This window comes from Salmo salar, chromosome ssa04 (genome assembly GCF_905237065.1).
Source record: "Salmo salar chromosome ssa04, Ssal_v3.1, whole genome shotgun sequence".
Classification (NCBI taxonomy): Eukaryota; Metazoa; Chordata; class Actinopteri; order Salmoniformes; family Salmonidae; genus Salmo; species Salmo salar.
In genome coordinates, this window is record NC_059445.1 from 40,492,304 (window position 1) to 40,517,780 (window position 25,477).

The 25,477-nt window shown below is 44.0% G+C and overlaps 1 protein-coding gene across 4 annotated transcripts; it reads left to right on the top strand.

Annotated features, from left to right (window-relative positions):
- The first annotated feature begins 1,016 nt into the window (after window positions 1-1,016).
- LOC106603064 (pyruvate dehydrogenase E1 component subunit alpha, somatic form, mitochondrial) lies at window positions 1,017-23,576 on the top strand. Of its 4 annotated transcripts, XM_014196209.2 has the most exons (13): window positions 12,376-12,555; window positions 13,268-13,288; window positions 14,100-14,990; window positions 15,584-15,652; window positions 15,737-15,910; window positions 16,031-16,157; window positions 18,371-18,462; window positions 18,617-18,709; window positions 18,815-18,970; window positions 19,054-19,125; window positions 19,231-19,298; window positions 22,081-22,189; window positions 22,371-23,576. In XM_014196209.2, the coding sequence occupies exons 1-13, from the start codon at window positions 12,391-12,393 to the stop codon at window positions 22,533-22,535; spliced, it is 2,202 nt and encodes a 733-aa protein (XP_014051684.2). In that variant the 5' UTR covers window positions 12,376-12,390; the 3' UTR covers window positions 22,536-23,576. The 4 variants fall into 4 exon arrangements, with proteins under 4 accessions (XP_045572873.1, XP_014051684.2, XP_014051685.2 ...); XM_014196210.2 differs by lacking the exon at window positions 14,100-14,990; XM_045716917.1 differs by lacking the exons at window positions 12,376-12,555; window positions 13,268-13,288; window positions 14,100-14,990 and adding an exon at window positions 1,017-1,144.
- Window positions 23,577-25,477: the final 1,901 nt, after the last annotated feature.

Genomic DNA, 25,477 nt, shown 5'->3' on the forward strand with positions numbered 1-25,477 from the left:
GTGGAGCGATAGGTAATGATTCTTTGAGGCTGACTGTTGTTGATGTGTGCAGAGGATCCCTGGTTTGAGCCCAGGTAGGGGAGAGGGATGGAAGCAAAACTGTTACATTGATGCTGCTGACCCGGATCACTGGTTGCTGTGTCAAAAGTGGGGTGAGTGTAACCGGTGTGAAATGGTGGGTTGTGTGCTAATAGTGTTTCAATTGGTGATGTCACTCGCTCTGAGACCTTGAAGTAGTTGTTGCTCTGAAATGGCCATGGCTTTTGTGGAGCGATAGGTTACGATGCTTCGAGGGTGACTGTTCGTTAATGTGTGCAGAGGGTCCCTGGTTCGAGCCCAGGTAGGGGCAAAGAGATGGAAGGAAGCAAACCTGTTACATGGGCAACAAGGTGAACTTGGACAAGCCCTGGGCAAACTGCAGGCACGAATGGTGACTGACAGTACATGCAGCTCATTCACTCCTTTTGCAGTAAAATTGTCTTAAAGGAGAGATATTTCATCTCCATATTTCCAGCGGCTCAAAAAGCTGCTGTGAAATAGCCACAAGCACAATAGACAAATCCCATGATGGGGCTAAGTGCTTGGGAACTGAACCTACGTGACAAATGATGTATTGGCCATTGTGAGGCTTTGAAGCCACTGGTCGGCCATATTGGCACTCTCCAGTAGGAGCAGTCCTCCATAGGAATTAATTCCATGTATTTAAGTATTTTTGTTGTTGTAGTGGGGACAGTAACATTAGCACTCTCTAAAAAAATACTTTAAGGAAAATGTTAAATATATTTTTAATTTATATGTTTAATATAATTTAAAGGTAAACATTAAGGTGTCTGTAATAGAATAAACGTGTCAAAAGCGAATATAGACATATAGAAATGCATTTATTCATCTTCCAAAATCTACCAAGATGACTGCGTGGTGACTTCAATACAGCACCCCCTGTCAGTCATCCCGGGTTCATACACATCATTGGACATGCCCCCTTCATGAAACAACATAACAGGGGGTGTTTTCCCACCTTGTCCTTGTGGAAGCCTATATGACAGATAGAGATAGTGGCTAGATAGACCTCAACATTGGAGAAAACCTTCCCTCTGTCCAAAAGGTCCTGCAAGAAGCATAACACCTCAGATCCAGAGCATTGGTAAGATATGATCTGTTTTCGGTAGCACCACTTCTCAAAATTGCACCACTTATTTCCATACAGTGAGCGTGTAGAACGGCGGCACGTATCCTAGTGGTTAAGAGCATTGGTCCAGTAACTGAAATGTCACTGGTTTGAATCCCAGTTGACTAGGTGAAAAATATGTCGATGTGCTCTTGATCAAGGCACTTAATCCTTCCTCAAAACAGCTAACTTGTTACAATTGTACACATTTTGTCATGGGGCAAAGATAAACTTTTGCAGTTTTATAGCTAATCTCAGGCTATTGAATATGCTGAATATGCTTGGTTGGTTGTTTTTAACATACTTCCATGTCATCTTAATCAACAAACTACATACCTAAAAACACTGATTCTAAAAGTAAAAATGTTAGCATGAACAGAGACTGCCACATGGAATGTACGTCACCATCAGCCAAATTAACGGTTCCAATGGACTTTCTTCAGCTAGCTAACGTTAAATAACTCTTATAGCTAAGATGCTGAAAAGCTGTGTACTGTTTTCTTTGAATAATAGTCAAAAGACCATTAAATCAAGTTTCATCCACTTCCCAAGGACCAGGTTAAACGAACCTCATGGTTTCAGGCTATACCCTGCAAAGATAATGGAAATCTGTTACTCGATACATTTGTGTGTTCGAAGCACTTCATTCACGGTAAATCGCTAGCTAACACTTGTTTGTATCTAACTAGCTATATGTATTGCCTGTGTAAACCTGGAGATTACACGAAGTAGGTGTAGATATCGCCATAGGCTACTTTGGCAGGATTGTCTACACAACTGGTCTCCGGCAAGTTGAAAGTATATAGGCAAGTCAACAATAAACTTTTCTAAATACTTAGACCGTTCAAGGGCAGGCAAAGACTAGAAGTAGTTATGCAGCATATTTAAGACTTGAGAATCAGATCAAGCATCCAATAAATTCTACACAGAGTACCACAGTATGAGTCATAATACCCATAAAACCTAGCGGTCAAACAGGGAAATGGTTCCAATCCTTTTTCCACCATACATTTTTAAAATACATTTTACATTTTTATTTAACCAGGCAAGTCAGTTATGAACATATTCTTATTTACAATGACTGCCTACCAAAAGGTCTCCTGCGGGGACGGGGGATTAAAAATATAGAACACACACACACACATCACGACGAGAGAACACTACATAAAGAGGGACCTAAGACAACACAGCATGACATGGTAGCAAAACAAGATGGCAGCAGCACAGGTTACAAACATTGGGCACAGACAACAGCACAAAGGGCAAGAAGGTAGAGACAACAATACATTATGCAAAGCAGATACAACTGTCAGTAAGCGTGTCCATGATTGAGTCTTTGAATGAAGAGATTGAGATAAAACTGTCCAGTTTGAGTGTTTATTGCAGCTCGTTCCAGTCGCTAGCTGCAACGAACTGAAAAGACGAGCAACCCAGGGATGTGTGCGCTTTGGGGACCTTTAACAGAATGTGACTGGCAGAACGAGTGTTGTATGGAGGATGAGGGCTGCAGTAGATCTCAGATAAGGGGGAGTGAGGCCTAAGAGGGTTTTAGAAATAAGCATCAACCAGTGGGTCTTGCGATGGGTATACAGAGATGACCAGTTTACAGAGTATAGAGTGCAGTGATGTGTCCTATAAGGAGCATTGGTGGAAAATCTGATGGCCGAATGGTGAACAACATCTAGCCGCTCGAGAGCACCCTTAACTATAAATTACATCTCCGTAATCTAGCATGGGTAGGATGGTCATCTGAATCAGGGTTAGTTTGGCAGCTGGGGTGAAAGAGGAGCGATTACAATAGAGGAAACCAAGTCTATATTTAGATTTAACTTTCGCCTGCAGCTTTGATGTGCTGAGAAAAGGACAGTGCACCGTCTAGCCATACTCCGAAGTACTTGTATGAGGTGACTACCTCAAGCTCTAAACCCTCAGAGGTAGTAGTCACACCTGTGGGGAGAGGGGCATTTTTACCAAACCACATGACCTTTGTTTTGGAGGTGTTCAGAACAAGGTTAAGTGCAGAGAACACTAAGAAAGCTTTGTTGTAGAGCGTTTAACACAAAATGTCCCATGGGGGAATATAGAAACACTTAAAGGGCTGTGCCATGGCGTTACGTTTTAATAACCGTGTAAATCTCTAGGACAAGGTGACTAAGTAATATAGTCGCCTTTAATGAAACGCTAATTAGCTGCTATTGTGATTATTACTTTATAACTACAAATACAATGATCTGGACGAGACTGCCAAATCAAGGTAAAGGTAAGCATCTCTGGATTAACTAGCTAATATTAACTAAATGTAGTAATTAATAAGTTGGCTACATTTCTTTAAATGGACAATTCTGGGAACTTTCTTGTGCAAGTTTTAAATTGACACAATACCTGTTAGCAAAGGTGTCAGCTATCATGACACTAGGCAAGACCCAAATGCAGACACAGGAGGCAGATTGTCGGAGTTTAAGATGTTTAATAAATCCAAAGGGAATAGGCAAGAGAATGGTCGTGGACAGGCAAAAGGTCATAACCAGATCAGAGTCCAGGAGGTACAGAGTAGTAGGCAGGTACAGAGTCCAGAACGGGCAAGGGTCAAAACCAGGAGGACTAGAAAAAGGAGAAAAGGCAAAGCAGGAAAACCACTGGTAGGCTTGGACATACAAAACGAACTGGCATAGAGAGACAGGAAACACAAGGATAAATACACTGGGGAAAACAAGCGACACCTGGAGGGGGTGGAGACAATAACGAGGACAGGTGAAACTGATCAGGGTGCGACAGTACCCCCCCCCAGGGGTGCCACCTGGCGTCCTACCTGGGCGCATACCTGGTTGACCGGGGTGGCAGTCAGCGATGTGGGCTGGATCCAGGACATATCTAATGGGAACCCAGCACCTCTCCTCCGGGCCGTAACCCCCCCAGTCAACCAGGTACTGGAAACCCCTTCCCCGTGGTCAAACACCCAGGAGACGTCTCACCGTGTATGCCGGATGGCCAGCAATGACACGGGGAGGAGGAGGGGGGGGGGGGCCTGTGGACAGAAGACAAAGAACTGAGAGACACAGGTGGGAAAAGGACCAATAAAAGGACCAATAAAACCCGGGGACAGTTTGTGGGACTCTACCTGAAGGGGTAGGTCCTGTGTGGACATCCATACCCTCTGCCCAATGCAGTAGCGAGGAGCTGGGGTCCGGCAGCGGTCCGCTTGTCGACGATACCTGGAGTTGGTCTTGAGAATAGCCGCCCTGGCTCTTCTACAGGTATGTCGACAGCGGCAGACAAACATCTGGGTCGAGGGTATGCTGACCTGCTCTTGTTCAGGGAAGAGTGGAGGCTGATACCCCATGAAGCACCCGAAAGGGGAGAGTCCCGTGGCAGAACTGGGAAGGGTGTTCCAGGTATACTCCACCCAGACCAGTTGACGGCTCCAGGTAGTGGGGTTGGTTGAGACCAGGCACCTTAAGGTGGTCTCCAAGTCTTGGTTGGCTCGCGCCGACTGACCGTTAGTTTGGGGATGGAATCCGGATGACAGGCTGGCCGACAACCCAATAAGGGTGCAGAATGTCTTCAGAACTGAGACGAGAACCCCGATCGGAGACCATGTCCACCGGGGGTCCATGGATCCTGGTGACATGCTGCATCATAAGCTGGGCCGTCTCATTGGCAAAAGGTAGTTTGGGGAGAGGGATGAAATGGGCGACCTTGGAGAACCGGTCGACTACCGTCAGAATGACAGTGTTGCCATCAGATGGAGGGAGCCCAGTGACAAAGTCCAGAGATATAGGAGACCAGGGACGATGAGGAACCGGTAGTGGTAGCAGGAGCTTGCCGTGGAGTATTGTTTTGAGCAAACACAGTGCATGCGGTGATGAAGGCAGAGACGTCAGGGACCATTGTGGGCCACCAGAAACGTTGTCGAAGGAAGGCTAGTGTACGACGGGACCCTGAAGGAATGAGCCCATTCCAGGACCCGAGACCGGACTGAAGTATGGACAAACAGCCGGTTAGCCGGGCCCCCTTCAGGTCCAGGCTGGGAGCGTTGTGCCTCGCGGACCAGGTTCTCAATACCCCAATCCACAGTGGCAGCAAGGTATGAAGTAGGGAGAATGGTTTCAGAGGTCGAGGGTGTGGCAGAGGAACTGTATATGCGGGAGAGGGCATCAGGCTTCACATTCTTAGACCCTGTGCGGTAGGAGATGAAGTTAAATCTGGTAAACAGGAGGGCCTCCTGGGCCTGTAGGAGTTGAGGCGCTTGGCTGTACGGAGATATCCCAGGTTATGGTCGGTCCAGACCAGGAATGGCTGTTCGGCACCTTCCAGCCAGTGCCTCCTCTTCCAACGCCATCTTCACCGCCAGGAGTTCTTAGTTGCCAACATTATAGTTCCTTTCAGCAGGATTGAGACGATGGGACAGGAAGGCACAGGGATGAAGCTTTTGGTCCTGGGCAGATCGCTGGGACAGGATGGCCCCCACTCCAACATCCGAAGCATCAACTTCCACCACAAATTGACGTGAGGGGTCCAGATGGATGAGGATGGGTGCGGTTGTGAACCGATGCTTCAGGTCCACAAAGGCTTTGTCGGCAGCTGGAGACAATTTGAATAGTTCCTTGGGAGAGGGGGGTGCCGAAAGGGTGCTGTAGTCCCAAATGAAACAGCAGTAGAAGTTAACAAAACCAAGAAACTGTTGCAACAGCACCCTGGATGTTGGTTGAGGCCAATCCACCACTGTTTTCACCTTTCCAGGATCCAGCTGAACATTGCCCTCAGCAATGACATATGCCAGAAAAGTGATAGTAGAGCGGTGGAACTCACACTTCTCAGCTTTCACGAACAGTTGGTTCTCCAGGAGGTGCTGAAGGACCTGTCTGACATGAAGATGTTCTTGTGCAGATCGGGGAGAAAAAAAACATGATGTCGTCAAGGTACACGAACACAAACCACTTTAGCATGTCCCGAAGCACATCATTGACCAACGTCTGGAAAACAGCAGGGGCGTTGGTGAGTCCAAATGGCATGACCTGGTACTCATAATGTCTACTGGCTGTGTTGAAGGCTGTCTTCCAGTCATCCCCCTCGCATATCTGAGCCAGGTAGTAGGCATTTTGAAGGTCCAACTTGGAAAATATGGTGGACCCCTGGAGAGGTTCAAAACACCGAGGAGAGGTAGGGGGTAACAATTCTTGACAGTAATGTCATTAAGTCCCCGGTAGTCAATGCATGGATGCACGCTCTTGTCCTTCTCCACAAAGAAAAACCCTGCGCCGGCAGGAGATGCAGATGGACGGCCCCAGTGGCCAGAGACTCCTCTATAGCTTTGGTCTCTGGTCCAGACAGAGAACACAATCGACCCCGAGGTGCTGTAGTGCCTGGGAAAAGATCAATGATCATAAGGACGGTGCGGAGGAAGGGAAGTAGCACGTGGCTTATTGAACACTTCCAGGAGGTCATAGTGGGAATAGCAGAGACATCCACAGTCTTGCTAACATCCTGAGGAAGACGGCTTGGGGGAAGGCTGTGCTGCTTGAATGCAGTGGGAATGGCAAAATGGGCTTCCACCCAGGAAAATCCCAACACAACTGGAACATGGGGAGATGTAATGAGGAAGAACTATAGTCTCACTGTGGTTACTGGAAATTCGTAATTGAACGGGCACAGAACTATTGGTAACTTCCCCTATAGAGCGGCCGTTCAGTGCCCTAGCATCCATGGGCACAGAGAGAGGCTGAGTGGGAATACCAAGCACCGAAGCTATCGTGGCATCCATGAGATTTTCATCAGCCCCAGAGTCAATGAGCACTTGGAGAAACTTAGATTGGTCTCCCCACAGCACAAGGGGTGTGCGGGTGATGGGAATTAGGGAACTCCCAGTCTGACTCACAATGGTACTGGTACCCACTAAAGACAAGGGTTTTCTAATAGGGCAGGTAGCTATAAAAAGTGTCCTGACCCCTCCACAGTACAGACAACAGTTACTGTTCATCCTCCATGAGCGCTCCCCAACTGATAACCTAGCTCTTCCCAACTGCATAGGCTCAGGAGTATCCCATTCACCCGTTGTATATTCACGAGAGAGCTCAGTTGGCTTCGACTCCTCTCGGAAGAGCTGCCTTCGGAAACTTACGGATTCCATAGGAAGTGAACGCGCAATATCGGGTGCACGAGTGTGCCCGAGACCAGACCTCTCACTCTTGCGTTCCCTTAGGCGTCAATCAATTTTAATGGTTAAAGCGATATGGGTAGGTGTCGCTTGTTTTCCCCAGTGTATTTATCCCTGTGTTTCCTGTCTCTTTGGGCCAGTTTGTCTTGTATGTCTAAGCCTACCAGCGGTTTTCCTGCTTTGCCTTTTCCCTAGTCCTCCTGGTTTTGACCCTTGCCTTTTCTGGACTCTGTACCTGCCTGCCCTGACCTTGAGCCTGCCTACCTCTCTGTACCTCCTGGACTCTGATCTGGTTATGATAGTAAATGTAAAAAATATAATTAAGTATTAAAAGTATGAATCATAAAAAATAAAAAAACTGACAGCACCATTTTCTTGTTTTTTTAATGTATGGATAGCCAGGGGCAGGAACACGCCAACACTCAGACATAATTAACAAACAAAGCATGTGTGCTACTAGTCCGCCAGATCAGAGGCAGTAGGGTTGACCAGTGATGTTCTCTTGATAAGTACATGAATTGGACCATTTTCCTGTCCTGCTAAGCATTCAAAATGTAAAGATTACTTTTGGCTGTCGGGGAAAATGTATGGAGTAAAAAGTACATTTATTTTCTTTAGGAATGTAGTTAAGTAAAATTAAAAGTTGTCAATTATAAATAGTAAAGTACAGATAACCCCCCAAAAACGACATAAGTAGTCCTTCTAAGTATTTTTACTTAAGAACTTTACACAACTAAGATGGAGTTCAATTAAAATAATGATGGAAAAGCGTTACAAATTGGAGGAAAGTACCGTTTTTAATTTATTTTTATTAACGTATTTGCTTAATGATTTGACAACTCGTGCACAAGTTATCTGTCCTTCATATCGGAGTACTGCGTGTCTTGACCAATCAGAGTCATGGAAATCACAGTCGTGCGGGACAGCACAAGACACATCTAGCAAAGCGCTCTCTCAACATTTCTCAGATATTTAGCAAGCAATATTCAACCCCGATAGACACAAGCAAAAAATCTTAACAGAAATGTTGCAACAGCCTACACCTAAACATTATCGATTTGCCATGCTGTTTGGGATGAAAACTAGACGATTTTTCAGTGTGATCAAGTGTAGGCTACGGATTACAGCAGCAGCTGCATTACAGCCAATGCGCCCCGTCACCCAGGGCAGCGTAAACGAAGTGGTTATGTATTTATAGCCCATTTATTTGTCTAAATAGGCTATAAATACATCCAATATATTTTCTTAAAATGTGAATGTGATCACATTTTGTTTATATTTAAACTTGGGGTGGCTAGGCTACTTTGGCCTTTTCATCACAAATTAATTAGCCTACCTGAATGTAATCAACACAATAGTGATGACAGACTGAGTTACATTTTTAATTCAAGTTGCATAGGCCTACAAGATACAAACCTGCATTAAGCGAAACCCTCACCACAACTATTAGTCATATACAGTGCATTCAGAAAGTATTCAGACCCCTTGACTTTTTCCACATTTTGATAGTTACAGCCTTATTCTAAAATTGAGTCAATCGTTTTTTCCCCCTCATCAATCTACACACAACACCCCATTATGACAAAGCAAAAACAGTTTAGAAATGTTTGCTGATTCATAAAAATGAAAAAAATGAAATATGACATTTACATAAGTATTCAGACCCTTTACTCAGTACTTTGTTGAAGCACCTTTGGCAGCAATTACAGCCTTGAGTCTTCTTGGGTATGACGCTACATCATTCTTCTCTGCAGATCCTCTCAAGCTCTGTCAGGTCGGATGGGGAGTGTCGCTGCACAGCTATTTTCAGGTCTCTCCAGAGATGTTCGATCGGGTTCAAGTCCAGGCTCTGGCTAGGCCACTCCAGGACATCCAGAGACTTGTCCCGAAGCCACTCCTGCGTTGTCTTGGCTGTGTGGCCCAGCTGCTGAAAAACATCCCTGCAGCATAATGCTGTCACCAACATGCTTCACCGTAGGGATGGTGCCAGGTTTCCTCAAGACGTGATGCTTGGCATTCAGGCCAAATCTTGGTTTCATCAGACCAGAGAATCTTGTTTCTCAGTCTGAGAGTCTTTATGTGCTTTTTGGCAAACTCCAAGCGGGCTGTCATGTGCCTTTTAGTGAGGAGTGGCTTCTGTCTGGCCATTCTACCATAAAAGCCTGATTGGTGGAGTGCTGCAGAGATGGTTGTCCTGTCAGAGAGAGCATCGGGTTCTTGGTCACCTCCGTGACCAAGGCTCTTATCCCCCGATTGCTCAGTTTGGCCGGGCGGCCAGCTCTAGGAAGAGTCTTGGTGGTTCCAAACTTCTTCCATTTAAGAATGATGGAGGCCACTGTGTTCTTTGGGACCTTCAATGCTGCAGAAATGTTTTGGTACCCTTCCCAGATCTGTGCCTTAAATGTAATATTTTGGTTCAATCATAATGCATAATAAGCATCATCAACAAAGGGAACATATTGGGTGTATGCTGATAAACGGTAGAAAGAATATGTTAATTTAGCAGACTTGTTCAGTAGCAAAAACCTTGCAATGGATGCATGACCGGGGGTCGGTCGAATGCTGCTTCCGCGTGTTCGACACCCAGGCAGACGACACAGAGGGAGTGCGTGTCCTTGCCCGAAATGGTTGCCCTGCATAGGCATGGGTCTGCTGGGGAACGGGCCGGGGCCTTGCTTGGTAGCCCCTGGGCCGGGCTAGCAGGTTCCATGGCTCCAAAAAACATCTAATCCGTGAACAAAGTTAAATGTCAGTAGCGTTCGCCACTTGGGCTTATAGCCTAGCTAGTTAGCACAGTGCTAGCCGGAGAAGCTAATCCTTTAACAATGTGAACGTAGCTACCGTTCGCCACGTGGGCTAGTAGCCTAGCTAGTTAGCACAAAGTTAGCGAAAGAAAGCTAGTCTTGCGACTAACAGAAGTGTGGCTCTCGACCGATAAGCAATGACGCTGGGATGGTCGGTCTAGTCAATGCCGGTAGTGGGTTGAACTTATCGAGAACATGAACTAGTCATTTTACTCTTCCAGGTAGAAAAGCTAGTCGGTAGGATAGCTAGCCTTGCAGCGAGCCAGCCAGGTTAGCTAAGCCTTGCAGCTAAGCTAGCCAAGTCTCCGCAGCTAGCCGTGTGACGCTAGCTACAAAAGGATACAATGGAAAAAAAGTGGTGAAGCAAATTCTTACCCGAAGCGAAAACTTTCCTTTCACTCATGTCATCCAACACAAAAGACAAGCGATGATAACCCTGCACTCTGCAGCATAACCTTGACGGCACACCTGTGAACAGGAAAACAGATCAAGTCGTGCTGAGAAGAGCTAAGTAGAACTCTTCTGTAAGGAACAGAGGCGAGAATGATCAGAGGGCAGGTGGGTCTGAGGGGAGGGACTCCCTCATTCGCCACTCAACCTGTCTGCTCTGACAGATGTGTATGATTGGAACAGGAGGTTGGTGGCACCTTAATTGGGGAAAACAGGCTTGTGGTAATGACTGGAGCAGAATAAGTGGAATGGTATCAAATACATCAAACACGCGGTTTCCAGGTGTTTGATGCCATTCCATTTGCTCCGCTCCGTCCATTTATTATGAGTCATTCTCCCCTCAGCAGGCTCCTGTGATGATTGGTTCTTTCGAGCTACTTAGGAGATTCCAGTGAATTCCACTAGTGTGATGTCAAAATTAATAATTGAAAGAGAACATTCACTCACTCCTTCTGCTCTTCTCAGCGCCTCCAGCTAGCCATGCTTGACCGCTCTTATTCTTGCCACCTCTGTCTCATTCACCCTAACAGAGCGATCTGGGCACATGTTCGCCACCACAATTGCAGGATATAGCCTCAGCTGGCATACGATATTCTTCCCATCTGCATACACTTGACACATGACCGAATCTTTTGCATTAATGACACTGAAGGGGGCTTGTGTACAAAAACTCTTACAGAGTATCTCATAAATCCTAACTTTACATGAGAAGGGAGAGACTCTTCATCAAAGAACAATAGTATGAATGAAGTGGATTTCTTTACTCCATCTACCGTACTGGTCAATAGACGTGAACCAACCACTTCACCTACTTCCTCAGTTATATCATCTGCAAAACAAGTCTAGAGGACGCTTGATTTCCCCACAACTTTACTTCCCTTGTTTCCTTTCTTTTTCGCCACTGTAACCCACTCATTCAGACTCTTTGTGCTCTCATCTTCACCCGATGCGCTGTTGGTTTCAAACAGAATATCCGTTTCCGCCATCTTTCTCTCCAAGAACTACAAATGCATGCAGGGGATGCTCTTATTTCATATGCACACGTAGTTTTGACCTCGATTGAACCCTTTCCAGGGGTACTTGCCCTTCCTCTAGTGTGATAAGGATTGATTTGGGTATATACAACTATATAAAAACAATGATGAAAGCATTGAGGTTTTTCCTATTTTGTTGTGACTCAGTCGGTAGAGCATGGCGCTTACAAAGCCAAGGGATGAGGGTTCGATTCCCGCTGGGGCCACCCATATGTAAAAAAACATATGTAAAAAGTTGCATTTGGAAAAAAGTGTCTGTTAAATGGCATATATTATATTACTATAATTCTAAAGGGTCCCTACAATAAAATGTATATTGTGTTACTCATTCTTAAGAGGGATGTGAAGGATGTATTGTAAGTATTTGAAATACACTCACTTATCCAAGTTAATCCTCTGAAGGTCCTTGTTTAAACAGTCTAAACCAGTTTATGTATCGTCCTTTTTCATGACTATTGAATGTGCTTGTTTCGTATGCAGTAATCCATTTTGCAAGCTAATGCTTGAAGAGGAATTCTGTTTTCTTTTACCTAGCTATAGCTACCCTTGCCTGTGCTCTTGCCCTATCTCTAAACTGTGCATTTAGAAGGGTCGGTGTTATCTTGAATCCGTGGGACGTCCCTGCCGTAAACCCAAACCTAGCGTTTCCTCGGGACCCCAACTGGTGCAAGTTTTGGGTTTTGCCCTAACACTACACAGCAGATTCAAATGATAAAAGTTTGAATATTTTTTTCCAGCAAAGTATAAGGGAGTTATACTCCAGTCTAGTAGGTGGCGGTAATGCAACTTTATTGGATGCCATCGCCGTTTAACCTCATCGAAGAAGACAGGCAGCAGAAAGGAGGGGAGAAACGTTCAGAGACTGCAGGTCGGTGGCAGCAAGATAGTATGCAAAAGATGCTGACAATAATCGCAAACGTGCTGAGGGGTGGTGCAAGCAGAAATGTAAGTATTGCTTCGGTATAGTACTTTAGTATAGGTTGCAAATGACCGCATGCCTTTTTCTAAAACAAGACCGGCTGACGTCCTGACCTTGCTTGACAGCAAGGCCCCAATTCGTACGCGTACCGAGGTAAAGTTAGCTTGCCTGGCTTTAGATACACATATGACTGTTGCCTAGCTGTAGTTAAGTTAACCTGCTAGCTAAGATCCTAGCGAATCATATTAAAGGCCTACGTTACCGGTACTTTATCTAGTTAGCCAATCGTTTACCTAGCTGCTAACTTGTCAAAAGAATTGACCTCAACAAGCCTTACCTTCAGCAGCATCATCATCAAAGGCAGTCTAATATCGTTAGATGCGAGAGCGTCTCCTCATATCACGCCATTGGTTGTTTTTGTTTCTGTGCCACAATGTCAGCTATTAATCAAGATACCCAATGATAATGTCTTAATGATGTGAAAAAGCTTCTGACAGAAGTGTCAGTATGATGAGAGAGGATCAGTGTGAAGGTAATCACAGGGAACTAAATGTGTGATTGGCTGGCCTGGCTACCATGGAGAACAACTCAAAACATTTGATGTGGCACATTGTCGTAATTCTCTTTTCATGTCTGACAATATCATGTGATTCTCTAATTGATCTCTTTATCCATTGATGTCTTTCTCGTGTTCTCACTTTTCCCCTCTGGTTCTCTCTCCTATTGGCTGCCTTATAGGGAGCCCAGGTTGTGTCAGAGGTAAGATGTGGTTTTATTCAAGTGTAAGGGTGATACAATCCCTGTGATGCCTGACTGCCAGTTTTGCACTCCAGCTTTAAACCAAATGATTTATTTCCCTTTCACCATGGTATGTGCCATACTTTCACTCAATGATTTTAGTTTGTGACCACTGAATACTTTGTCCATTTCCAGCATCCTTCAACATTGTATTTACCCAACCCACCACTAGAAAAACAAGTTTATTTAATTTTCTCTTTTAAGCAATCATGCTTTACTATCTTCTTATCCCTCATCTTGTTGCTTTTTGAAAATTCTGATACTGAGAAGAGCTATTCATTCTCACATGCACACAGACCTATCTCATATAGCTTCTAGCTAGACCTACTTATTTCACATTGGATAGTGGTGTCAGAGCCAACAGGCTAGTGCAGATGCTTTGGCTAAGCCAAATGTGGTCTGATTGGTAGGTACTGTTTATTTTATGTTGTGAGTGGAAAGTTGTTTGGTTTGTAAGTTTAGTGCAGAGAATGTGGTGTAGAACTAGCCTATATATTTTTTTTATGTCTGTCTTTTAAAGGGCTTTAATTGGTGAAGTAGTTATGTGGAATAACACCATTTTTATTATCGTATTCCCGATGAAACAAAGAACTCAGATGATGCACTAAGTGTTGAGAATAGCTTTTTTTAGTGTTGAACTGGATCAACACCTTCAGAACAACCAAAATAGCTTTAGCTGTTTGAGCTGGAGTAGTTAACTGCTGCTGTTTTCAGACCTCTCAGTGGGTGTTGACTCTGCAGTGACTTATCTCCCTGGCTCTTCTCTCCCCAGTCCTCCATGCGCAGGGCTGTTTTGCAGCTGCTGGCAGTCCAGGGGCAGTATGCTGACATAACCTCTCCACCAGATCCAGCACTACGACCCTACAAGCCAGACACAGATTTATACTCCATCTCACACAGTCCTCTAGCAGACAATTTAAAAAGACCAAAGACTGATCTAACATTTACTGAAATGGACCACAGTGCTGTACTGACCACAGAACGTACAATTGACAGCAGACTAATACCTGAAGAAGAACCCCTAGAAGTCACTCTAGTCGATTCGTCCCCTGTCTTTAACAGTAAACCTGAAGAGGAGTTATTTGACACTGACAAACCATTTGCAGATCTATCACTTCACCACGTGATAAATACGGAACCGCCAGGCTCAGAGTTATCCGTATCAGAGCAACCAAATCTAAACTCACCAGAACTCTTAGCAACTGGCCTGACTGTTTCAGAAGCAGAACCCTTGGCAGATACCGCCTTGACTGTTTCAGAATTAATTTTATCCAAACCATTCGTGAGTACAAACCCATTTATTCCAGAATCAAACTCATCTGAACGGTCAGCTGCGATGGACTCTCAAGTATCAGAATCGACTTTACCAGAGCCTCCAATAACCTCTGATGCACCTATCATAGCTCACTCTTCAACAGAAGCAGAAATGGACTTTGACCAACTAACGCTAGAACTATCATCGCCAGAACGACCTCTAAACACAGACCAACCGACTCAGGAATTAAACCCATCCGAACCTGACATCAGTACAAACAGCAACACTTCCATATCTGAGCCTCAGCTGGCAGAGAGGAGCCAGAATACAGACATAATGTTGCTTTCACGCCCTGAGATCGCCCTCAGCTTGACTGAAGACGCTCCTTTACCAGAGCCACAGCTTGCTGTGAGTACTGGCAGCCCCCCTGTCTCCTACACTCCTCCCCTCACCACTAGTCATGCTTTTACAGTACACTGCATGCCCTTATGCACAGGTGCTGTGATCCACTCGTTTTCTCACGCTGGTGTGGTGATCACTGTTTCCCTAGAGTGCTTGAATTGACATACTGGCTGTGCGAACCTGCTCACCCCAAAATGAACTCTATTCATATTTGGTCTACAACACTATGTTCTCTTTCTCCATTAACCATTCACATTTGAACACAAGATTTTTCCAGGGTGAATACAGTGTTCTGGATATGTCTGTTTTCAGCCGACGAGGCATTCTTGTAAGTTGATTGGTTCAGTGTTTGAGACGGTGACCTTTCACTGGTGATCTCGGTGACAATGGAGTGTTTATTCACGCTAGTTGTGGTGTGTGGTTCAACCTCTGGAAGTGTAGCTATGTTTTGTCTCAAGGTTGTTCACTCCACCCTTTCTCACTGTTTGGGTCTGTCCTCCTGGCTTGCCCAACTGCAGGTCCTGCGAAGTATATTTGTGATGTCTGGTAGAAGGTACACGTGGAGTGAAACCTCTCAATGTCCTCTGTTTTTATTTTAGGCCGCCAGCATGGTGGCGTCGTCACGTTCATATGCTGATTTCACTCCTGAGGCCACCTTTGACATAAAGGTAAGGCAAATAAAAAGTATATTTTTTTTTAGCTGATTGATACTCACTTTTCGCCTTGATCTCATTGTGTGCTCCCTCCTATAGAAAGTTGACCTTCATCGTCTGGAGGAAGGCCCACCCCTGACGGCCACTCTGACCCGGGAGGAGGGGCTGAAGTACTACCGCACCATGCAGACAATAAGACGCATGGAGCTGAAGGCAGATCAGCTGTACAAGCAGAAGATCATCAGAGGCTTTTGTCACCTGTATGATGGCCAGGTTAGAGTGCACACAATCACTCATGTATTGTATAAGCAAACGTACAGTCTCGCATGAACATGAAGACGCACTTCATTCAAATATAAACGCTCAGAGATTCTGTTTGTTATTCTATGATAGGAAGCCTGTGCGGTTGGCATTGAGGGGGGTATCACCCTGTCAGATCACCTGATCACTGCATATCGCGCCCATGGCTACACCCTCACCAGGGGCGGGACGGTCAGGGAGATCATGGCTGAGCTCACTGGTGAGTGGACTTGACTCAATCCAATCGATAACTCTAATAGTGCTGAACGATTACTGCTTTTTGAGGTCTGTTTGATTTTTAGGGAATAACGGGTTTCGAAACTTATATTTTTTTATATTAAATGCATTATTAAACAATGATTAGAGATTTTTTTTATGGAAATGCCAAAGCTAGAAATGGTGAACATTAAATTGCCAAAACATTGAACATATTCCATTGTCTTTGTCAGGTCCATATAGGGGGGTAAAGGAAATTACTATTAAATAATAAAATATTTCAGTTGTGTATATTACTTCATAATTTTTCATTCCTTAGTCATCTCATCTGCTCAGACAGTAGCAGCCAGCCAGACAACCATTTAACATTCTGTGTTCTTCCCATACTGTGCTGTCTTTAGTCATCCTATTTAGCTAGACTAGCCTGCCTAAGTATGCTGCATAGTTGTCTGAAACTGTTTGGGATAGGGGGCAGTATTTTCACGTCCGGATGAAAAGCGAGCCCAAAGGAAACTGCCTGCTACTCAGGCCCAGAAGCTAGGATATGCATATAATTGGTAGATTTGGATAGAAAACAAGTTTCTAAAACTATTAAAATAATGTCTGAGTATAACAGAACTTATTTGGAAGGCGAAACCCGAGGACAAACCATCCAGGATTTTGGTTTGTTGAGGTGAGTGTTTTCTATGGGATCCTAGATTTCTGTGGCACTTGGTTGCAGTTCCTATCGCTTCCACTGGATGTCAGCCTTTAGAAATTGGTTGATGTTTTTCTTTAGAGAAATGAAGAAGTACGGCAGTTTAGAACGAGGGTCCAGCCGAGTGCTCTCTAATGTTTTCATGCGCGCTCCAGGTCACGAGTTTCACTTTGTTTTTATCCGGTATTGAACACTGTTTATCCCGTCTTACATTTTATCGATTATTTACATTTAAAGTTGGATTAGGAAAGTTGTTTCATATGTTTGGACAGCTTTTACAGGTAACTTATTACATATTTTGTAGTCATGCTGGGCGAGTTGGAACCGGTGTTTTTCTTAATGAAACGCACCAAATAAATGGACATTTGAGATATAACGATGGAATTAATCGAACAAAAGGACCATTTGTGATGTTTATGGGACATATTGGAGTGCCAACGGAAGAAGTTCTTCAAAGGTAAGGCATTAATTAAATTGTTATTTCTGACTTCTGTGTTGCGCCTGGCAGGATGAAATATGATTCTGTGTTTGACGGGGTGCTGTCCTCACATAATCGCATGGTTTGCTTTCGCCGTAAAGTCTTTTTGAAATCTGACACGGTGGCTAGATTAACAAGAAGTTCAGCTTTAATTTGGTGTGTTGCACTTGTGAATGTATGAAAGCTAAATATTTAAAAAAATATATATATATATATATATTTCGCGCTCTGCCGTTTCACCGGATGTTGTCAAAACGTTCCGCTACGGAACCCCTATCCCAAACAGGTTTTAAATAATTGTACTAGTTCTTCAAAGTAGATAAGGCATACTTTAAAATGTTCTATCCCTCTCTCGTGTACATTACTCTCTCATGCAGCGGCGTATGCCATCTGTGTGTCTCTAATCTAACATGAGGCGTAAAAGTGTATCCATCTGTGTCCGAGCCGGAAAAGAACAGGCTCAATGGATTATGGTCATTGTAGTTAATTACCACGGTTCTGTGCTGAACTAGGTTGAATATTTGCTTCATAAAAACTACAACTCCCTTCAGCCCAGTGTCCCATTTTAGTTCTTTACTTCATTTCTCTCATGACTGATTTGATTTCTCTGTAGAGAAACAGAGCATTGGGCTCACCTCCAATAACTAAATGGAATTAAAGTAATTAAAACTGTCGGTCAATTATTTGTTTAATAACCCCCCCAAAAAAAACATTTGGTCTCCCGAGTGGCGCTACGGCATCTCAGTGCAAGAGGTGTCACTACAGTCCCTGGTTCGATTCCAGGCTGTATCACATCCGCCCATGCTTGGGAGTCCCATAGGGCGGTGCACAATTGGCCCAGCGTCATCCGGGGTAAGCCGTCATTGTAAATAAGAATTTGTTCTTAACCGACTTGCCTAGTTAAATAAATAATCGCTTAGCACCAAGAGCTAATCATTGTACTTTGCACCTCTGATTTTGTCTTCCAAACCATTCAAACACCTCTTTCACTCATTGTTTTCTTCCCTCATTTCCTATTTTCTTCCCTTGCTATCTCACTAAGGTCGTAGAGGAGGCATTGCTAAGGGCAAAGGAGGCTCTATGCACATGTACACTAAAAACTTCTATGGCGGCAATGGCATTGTGGGAGCTCAGGTAATTCAAAGGCCTAGCATTATTCATTTCTTAGATTTGAAAGAATCCCATTTGATTTCTTTTTTAAACTTTATAATTTGTCTAAACTGTATATCCCATTCAAAGATGGTGGATTCTCCTTCTCAAATATAACACCTGCCTAATCTCCCCTCAGGTACCGCTGGGAGCCGGTGTAGCCCTGGCCTGTAAGTACCTGGGCAATGACCAGCTGTGTGTCAGTCTCTATGGTGATGGAGCAGCCAACCAGGTTTGACATGCTTATTGAAACCTGCATGCATTGAACATATGAAGGACAATCACTTCAAGTTTAAATTTGAGCCCAACTGTTGACTGAATTTGTATTAATCCACAGGGTCAGATATTTGAGACCTATAACATGTCGTCTCTTTGGAAGTTACCCATCATCTTCATCTGTGAGAACAACCAATATGGCATGGGCACATCAGTAGAGCGCTCTTCTGCCAGCACCGAATACTACAAGAGAGGAGACTACATTCCTGGCCTCAGGGTAGACCGCTAACTAATACATTCACGCTTCTGTACAACTTACAAAATGTCATTCTTAAACTCACGAAATGTATCTGTATCCAGGTGGATGGGATGGATGTCCTGTGTGTTAGAGAGGCCACCAAGTTTGCAGCTGATCACTGCCGATCTGGAAAGGTGAGCATCAACCTTACAGTATGTAGGGTTGTTAATTTTGTGTCTGTGTGTACTGTGTACAGGTTTGTGTGTTTAAGTCTGTTTCTCTGCTCCACCTGTGTTCAGGGCCCTATCCTCATGGAGCTCCAGACCTACCGTTACCATGGACACAGCATGAGCGATCCTGGCGTCAGGTAAAAGTCCACAGCTACACTGAGTATACCAATGACTCAAGTGCTTCCCACAGTGCCAAGTTGGCTGGATGTCCTTTGGGTGGTGGACCGCTCTGTATACACACGGGAAACTGTTGTGAAAAACCCAGCAGCATTGCAGTTCTTGACACAAACTGGTGTGCCTGGCACCTACTACCATACCCCATTCAAATGCACTTATATTTAGACTTGCCCGTTCACCCTCTGAATGGCACACACACACAATCCATGTCTCAGTTGTCTTGAGGCTTAAAAATCCTTCTTTAACCGGTCTCCTCCCCTTCACCTACACTGACTGAAGTGGATTTAACAAGTGACATCAATAAGGGATCATTTCTTTCACCTGGTCAGTCTATGTAATGGGAACAGCAGGTGTTCTTAATGTTTTGTATACTCTATTGTTCTTGTTGGATTAGTAGATTACTATTGTAGATTATTACCTACCCATGTTATTTGAACTCCCATCAGTAAACAGGTTTCCAACCATTTAATGCAGATTTTTTACCTGACGCATAAAAACAGCCACGACAGGGCTAATGGAAACAGGAAATGTCGGTTAAAATGTTGACAATTTGTTTGTTCGACATGGTGGGATTTTTTTGTCAGTAAAATTAGTTATGTGAGAAATGGAGGTGGAAGCGCCTTTATGCACAAATATTGATAACGGCCACAAGTCACGCAATGATATGTTACGTTATAGGCCTACCACCTCCACGCTAAAAAGCATGACCGTTTTATAGGTACATGAAATAAGTTAATATGAACTTCAGATGGTGGTTGAGTGTAATGATCAAGCAAATCCAAATGGCTAAATACCAAGGGTAGACTATTTGATTGCTGGTGACATGAGAATCGCTGCTTGCTGCCAATTATCAAATTAATTGATCTTGCTCTTATCCATGTCTCATCATATAACCTGTCCACTTTATCAGCAAACTTGTCTAGGAAGCATGTGCCAAAACCAGCTTGGGCAAGTTCTGTTTAACAGTTTTGGGGGTTGAGGCCCTTGGGAATGTAATCTGGCCATGATAACAAGATAGACTAACCTATCTAGCTAACATGGGCTAGTAGTTGATCAACTGGAGATATGACAGTTTATTAATTGCTCTCTCTGGTCTGTCGGTGAATGACAGTGGGGGAAACTGCCCATATACTACCAAATGTAGAAATTGCACGTTGTTCATTCTACGAGTATAACTCTCAACATCAATAAATTGAAAGCCCTACTGAGTTCCTACATTTATTTTCTTTGATTGAAACAAAACAGGTATGCTACAGTTTGTTAACGTGGTAGCACCATCTGCTTTTAAATGCACTGTACATAATTTGAAACACTGTACGTAACTAAGAAGATCTACACGCCTATTCCCATGTAGCTGACAGATCAAATGGTTGGCATGCACGCTAAACTGGTAAAACCTGAATTATCATTCACAATTGACAGTGAGAAATGTGAAGGGAGGGTTACTGCAAAAAAAAGTGGTTAAATTAGAGGTGAAGAAACGCATGCGCAAAACGTGATACTGATCTTTCCATGGGATCCGTCAGAACTGGGTGATTACCTACAGTTCCGCAGCCATGGCCATATATAAAATAATAATATTTGGCACATGGGAACTGAACCGCAAAGGTCTGGGTGGATATTGTCATTTATCGGCATAGTAACCAACCCCCACCTCGCGACCGCAACTGTTCAGACCCCTCTTGTTGGTGGAGAGAGATGCCATTTTAAAGCTAACTTATTGCAATTCTACACATTTTGCCATGTCTTGTGCGTTCATATGATACCGGAGTGACTCAACAAAATCAATGGGGGCACCCTGGGGATCAAGCCCACTGGCCACGTAATCTGGCCATGATAAGATTTAGATAAGTTAGACTAACCAGCTATCTAGCCAACATGGGCAAGTATATGATCATCTGGACATTGAGTGTCTGGCATAGTATGTTTTTATTTAACCTTTTATGTAACCAGGTAGGCCAGTTAAGAACAAGTTCTCATTTACAACTGCGACCTGGCCAAGAAAACAAAGCAGTGTGACAAGAGTTACACATAAACGTAGTCAATAACACAATAGAAAAATCTGTATACGGTGTGTGCAAATGTAGTAAGATTAGGGAGGTAAGGCAAATAGGCCATAGTGGTGAAATAATTACAATTTAGCAATTAAACACAAGTTATGTGCAGAAGATGAATGTGCAAGTAGAGATACTGGGGTGCTAAGGAGCAACAACAACAAAAAATAACATGGGATGAGGTAGTTGGGTGGGCTGTTTACAGATGGGCTGTGTACAGATGCAATGATCGGTAAGCTGCTCTGACAGCTGATGCTTGAAGTTAGTGAGCGAGATGAGGCTTCAGTGATTTGTTACTGTAAGGGGGGTAGAACTGGGGGGGGTTACATACAGATCCGCAGCCATGGCCTTTTTTTGGGAACATAACCGCAAAATGCTTTTTATGTGCACGTCATCACACACAGCCTTTTCTTCTCAACAAATCAGTTTGATGGAAATACCTCTGGTGGGACAATGTGCATATTGATTTTATGCACAATATATATTTATTTTTCTCTCCAAATATTTGCATGAAAATCTGGAACCAATTACATGGAAACCTAGTGCTGACCTACCAGGGATTCAACAGCTAGTCTTTCAGTGCTCTAATATATTGCTACCCCTGCACTCTGTCCCCCAGTAGCCGCCTCCCTGCATTATCTTAGCTGCCATAGTGACACTATATAACCCTACCCCGCTCTTTCCTTAGCTACCGCACACGTGAGGAGATCCAGGAGGTCCGTAGTAAGAGCGACCCCATCTCCATGCTGAAGGACCGTATGCTCAGCAACAACATGGCTAGCATAGATGAGCTCAAGGTGATTCTCAAATATTCACTAATATACTGGCCATTCGACGCAGTATATACATAGTCAAAGATTCAGATCTTTGACTAAGTTTGAAAAATGCATGATTGACGCATTGTAAATAGTTACAGCTGATAAAAGCATGTCTTGGAGGATGTAATGACCAAACTTCACTTGTCCCGTATGTGTGCAGGAGATTGATATTGCGGTGAGGAAGGAGATTGAAGATGCTGCACAATTTGCCACCACAGACCCCGAGCCCCCTCTGGATGACCTGTGTAGCCACATCTTCGCCAATGATCAGCCCTTTGAAGTGCGTGGCGCCACCCCATGGACCAAGCTGACGTCGACCAGCTAAAGGCTCTTGTGCCCCACCCCTTTCTCTCCTAGGCCCTTCCCCTATGCTCCATCAACGCACTTATCTTTTCACACATCACATTCCCCATCTCAGCCAATGGACTTCATGGACTCTAATCTTTGCCTGCCCCCCCACACATCCCGTGCCAAGAACAACTTATGCCACCCACTTATTTTCCATTGACCCTCTGCCAGAGCCCTAATCCAAACACTCCACACCCAAAAAGAATGCCTGACTGGTGTCATACCTCACTGACTAACTGAGTCATTGCTACTTGCAGTGCTCATGCCACACTATTGGCTCTTGTCTTTTCTATTGAAAGGCCACTTAAAACACAGCAGAGAAGTAAGAGCCTTTCATTATCCTACTCCAAATGTTGTTCTGAGACTGGTCACATGGACCAATTCTCCTTAACATTACTGGCATAATTATTCCTATTTGATTAGTGTTTTCTTCCCTATCCAAATATAATATTAAATAAATGGCTTTATTGGGATGTTAACATTTTTATTTATCTTGCCAAATCAAACCTGTGCCTGTGGGATCTTGTCTGTGTTTGGAAGATGTCTCTTGGCTGCGTGTCACTCGTAGCCGAGCACAAACACTGCAGATCCACATGAACAGAGGCTGAGTCTGTACATTGGTGTGATGCTTCAGAGATATTAGAATACTGCTGACTTCATGCCTTCACTGTGTTGTCATACACCATTTTTGTAGACTCTAAATCATAATGCTCTCTAGTTCTCAAAAATATTTGTTTTGTTCTATCAGCCTCATATTTATTGCCGATTGTGTTTTGTACCTAACGTACCAGTACTCAAACTAACTGCTTCAAGCAGGAATAGGAAATGCCTCTTTTGGGAGTCTTGGTGGTCAACTGTTAGTGAATAATGGTCAACTGTTAGTGAATAATGGTCAGACTACAAAACAGTGGTGCACTACACAGGGATCTGTCCTGGTCCCCCCCCCCCAGAGGTGACGAGATCAGGAAGTGTGTGCGCTGTTATTGTCTATCAAAACAAATAAACCTCAAGAAACGAATTAACTTGTTTTGGGCTTTGTGTGAATGTGTGGTCCCCTGGCTCAGTTGGTAGAGCACAGCGCTTACAACAGCGTGATTGTGGGTTTGATTCCCGCTGGGACCACCCATACAAAAATGCATGCATAAATGTTGCTTTTGATAAGTCTGCTAAATGGCATGCCTGTTTTCTTTAAGAGCAAGGGATACAGTATGTATGTGTATATAGTACCAGTCAAAAGTTTACACCTCATTCAAGGGTTTCTTTATTTTTTTACATTGTGGAATAATAGAAGACGTCAACTGAAATAAAACACATGGAATCATATACTAATCAAGTGTTAAACAAATCCAAAATGAGATTTCTCAAAGTAGCCACCCTTTGCCTTGACAGCTTTACACACTTGGTATTCTCTCCATTTTTTTAAGTGTATTTTACATTAACTGACTTGACTTTAGTAAAATAACAAATTCTTATTTTCAATGATGGCCTAGGAACAGTGGGTTAACTGCCTTGTTCAGGGGCAGAACGACAGCTCGGCAATTCGATCTTGCAACATTTCGGTTACTAGTCCAACGCTCTAACCACTAGGCTACCTGCTGCCCCAGTCAGCTTCATGAGGTAGTCAACTGGGATGCATTTCAATTAACAGGTGTGCCTTAAGATAATTTGTGGAATATCTTTCCTTAATGGGTTTGTGACAAGGTAGGGGTGGTATACAGATGAGCCCTATTTGGTAAAAATACCAAGTCCAGATTAGATTTTTTTTCTTTTATTTCATTTCACTTCACCTTTAACCAGGTAGGCCAGATGAGAACAAGTTCTCATTCACAACTACGACCTGGCCAATATAAAGCAAAGCAGTGCGACAAAAACAGTTACACAGAAATGTACAGTCAATAACACAATAGAAAAATCTATGTACAGTGTGTGTAAATGTAGGGTGGTGGGCAATAAATAGGCCATAGAGGTGAAATTGTACAATTTAGCATTAACACTGAATTTAGCATTAACAATGATTTTTTTTTTGCAATTCGTTCCAGTCATTGGCAGCAGAGAACTGGAAGGAAAGGCGGCCAAAGGAAGTGTTGGCTTTGGGGATGACCAGTGAAATATACCTGCTGGAGCGTGTGCTACGGGTGGGTGTTGCTATGGGGACCAGTGAGCTGAGATAAGGCGGGGCTCTACCTAGCAAAGACTTCTAGATGACCTGGAGCCAGTGGGTTTGGCGACGAATATGTAGTGAGGGCCAGCCAACGAGAGCATAGAGGTCGCAGTGGTGGGTAGAATATGGGGCTTTGGTGACAAAACGGATGGCACTGTGATAGACTACATCCAGTTTGCTGAGTAGAGTGTTGGGGGCTATTTTGTAAATGACATCGCCGAAGTCAAGGATCGGTAGGATAGTCAGTTTTACGAGGGTATGTTTGGCAGCATGAGTGAAAGAGGCTTTGCTGCAAAATAGGAAGCCGATTCTAGATTTAATTTTGGATTGGAGATGCTTAATGTGAGTCTGGAAGGACAGCTTACAGTCTAGCCAGACACCTAGGTATTTGTAGTTGTCCACATATTCTAGGTCAGAACCGTCCAGAGTAGTGATGCTAGTCGGGCGGGAGGGTGAGGGCAGCAATCGGTTCAAGAGCATGCACTTAGTTTTACTAGCATTTAAAAGCAGTTGGAGGCCACGGAAGGAGTGTTGTATGGCGTTGAAGCTCGTTTGGAGGTTTGTTAGCACAGTGTCCAAAGAAGAGCCAGATGTATACAGAATGGTGTCATCTGCGTAGAGGTGGATCAGAGAATCACCAGCAGCAAGAGCGACATCCTTGATATATACAGAGAAAAAAGTCAGCCCGAGAATTTAACCCTGTGGCACCCCCATAGACTGCCAGAGGTCCAGACAACAGGCCCTCCGATTTGACCCAC

Bases quoted from the DNA above. Each gene is read 5' to 3' on its own strand.
- LOC106603064 (XM_014196209.2), top strand. From the start codon at position 12,391: ATGCAACTTTATTGGATGCCATCGCCGTTTAACCTCATCGAAGAAGAC. The intron at 15,653-15,736 runs GTAAGGCAAATA...TCCCTCCTATAG, and splicing joins AGGCCACCTTTGACATAAAG to AAAGTTGACCTTCATCGTCT. The intron at 19,299-22,080 runs GTAAAAGTCCAC...CTCTTTCCTTAG, and splicing joins ATGAGCGATCCTGGCGTCAG to CTACCGCACACGTGAGGAGA.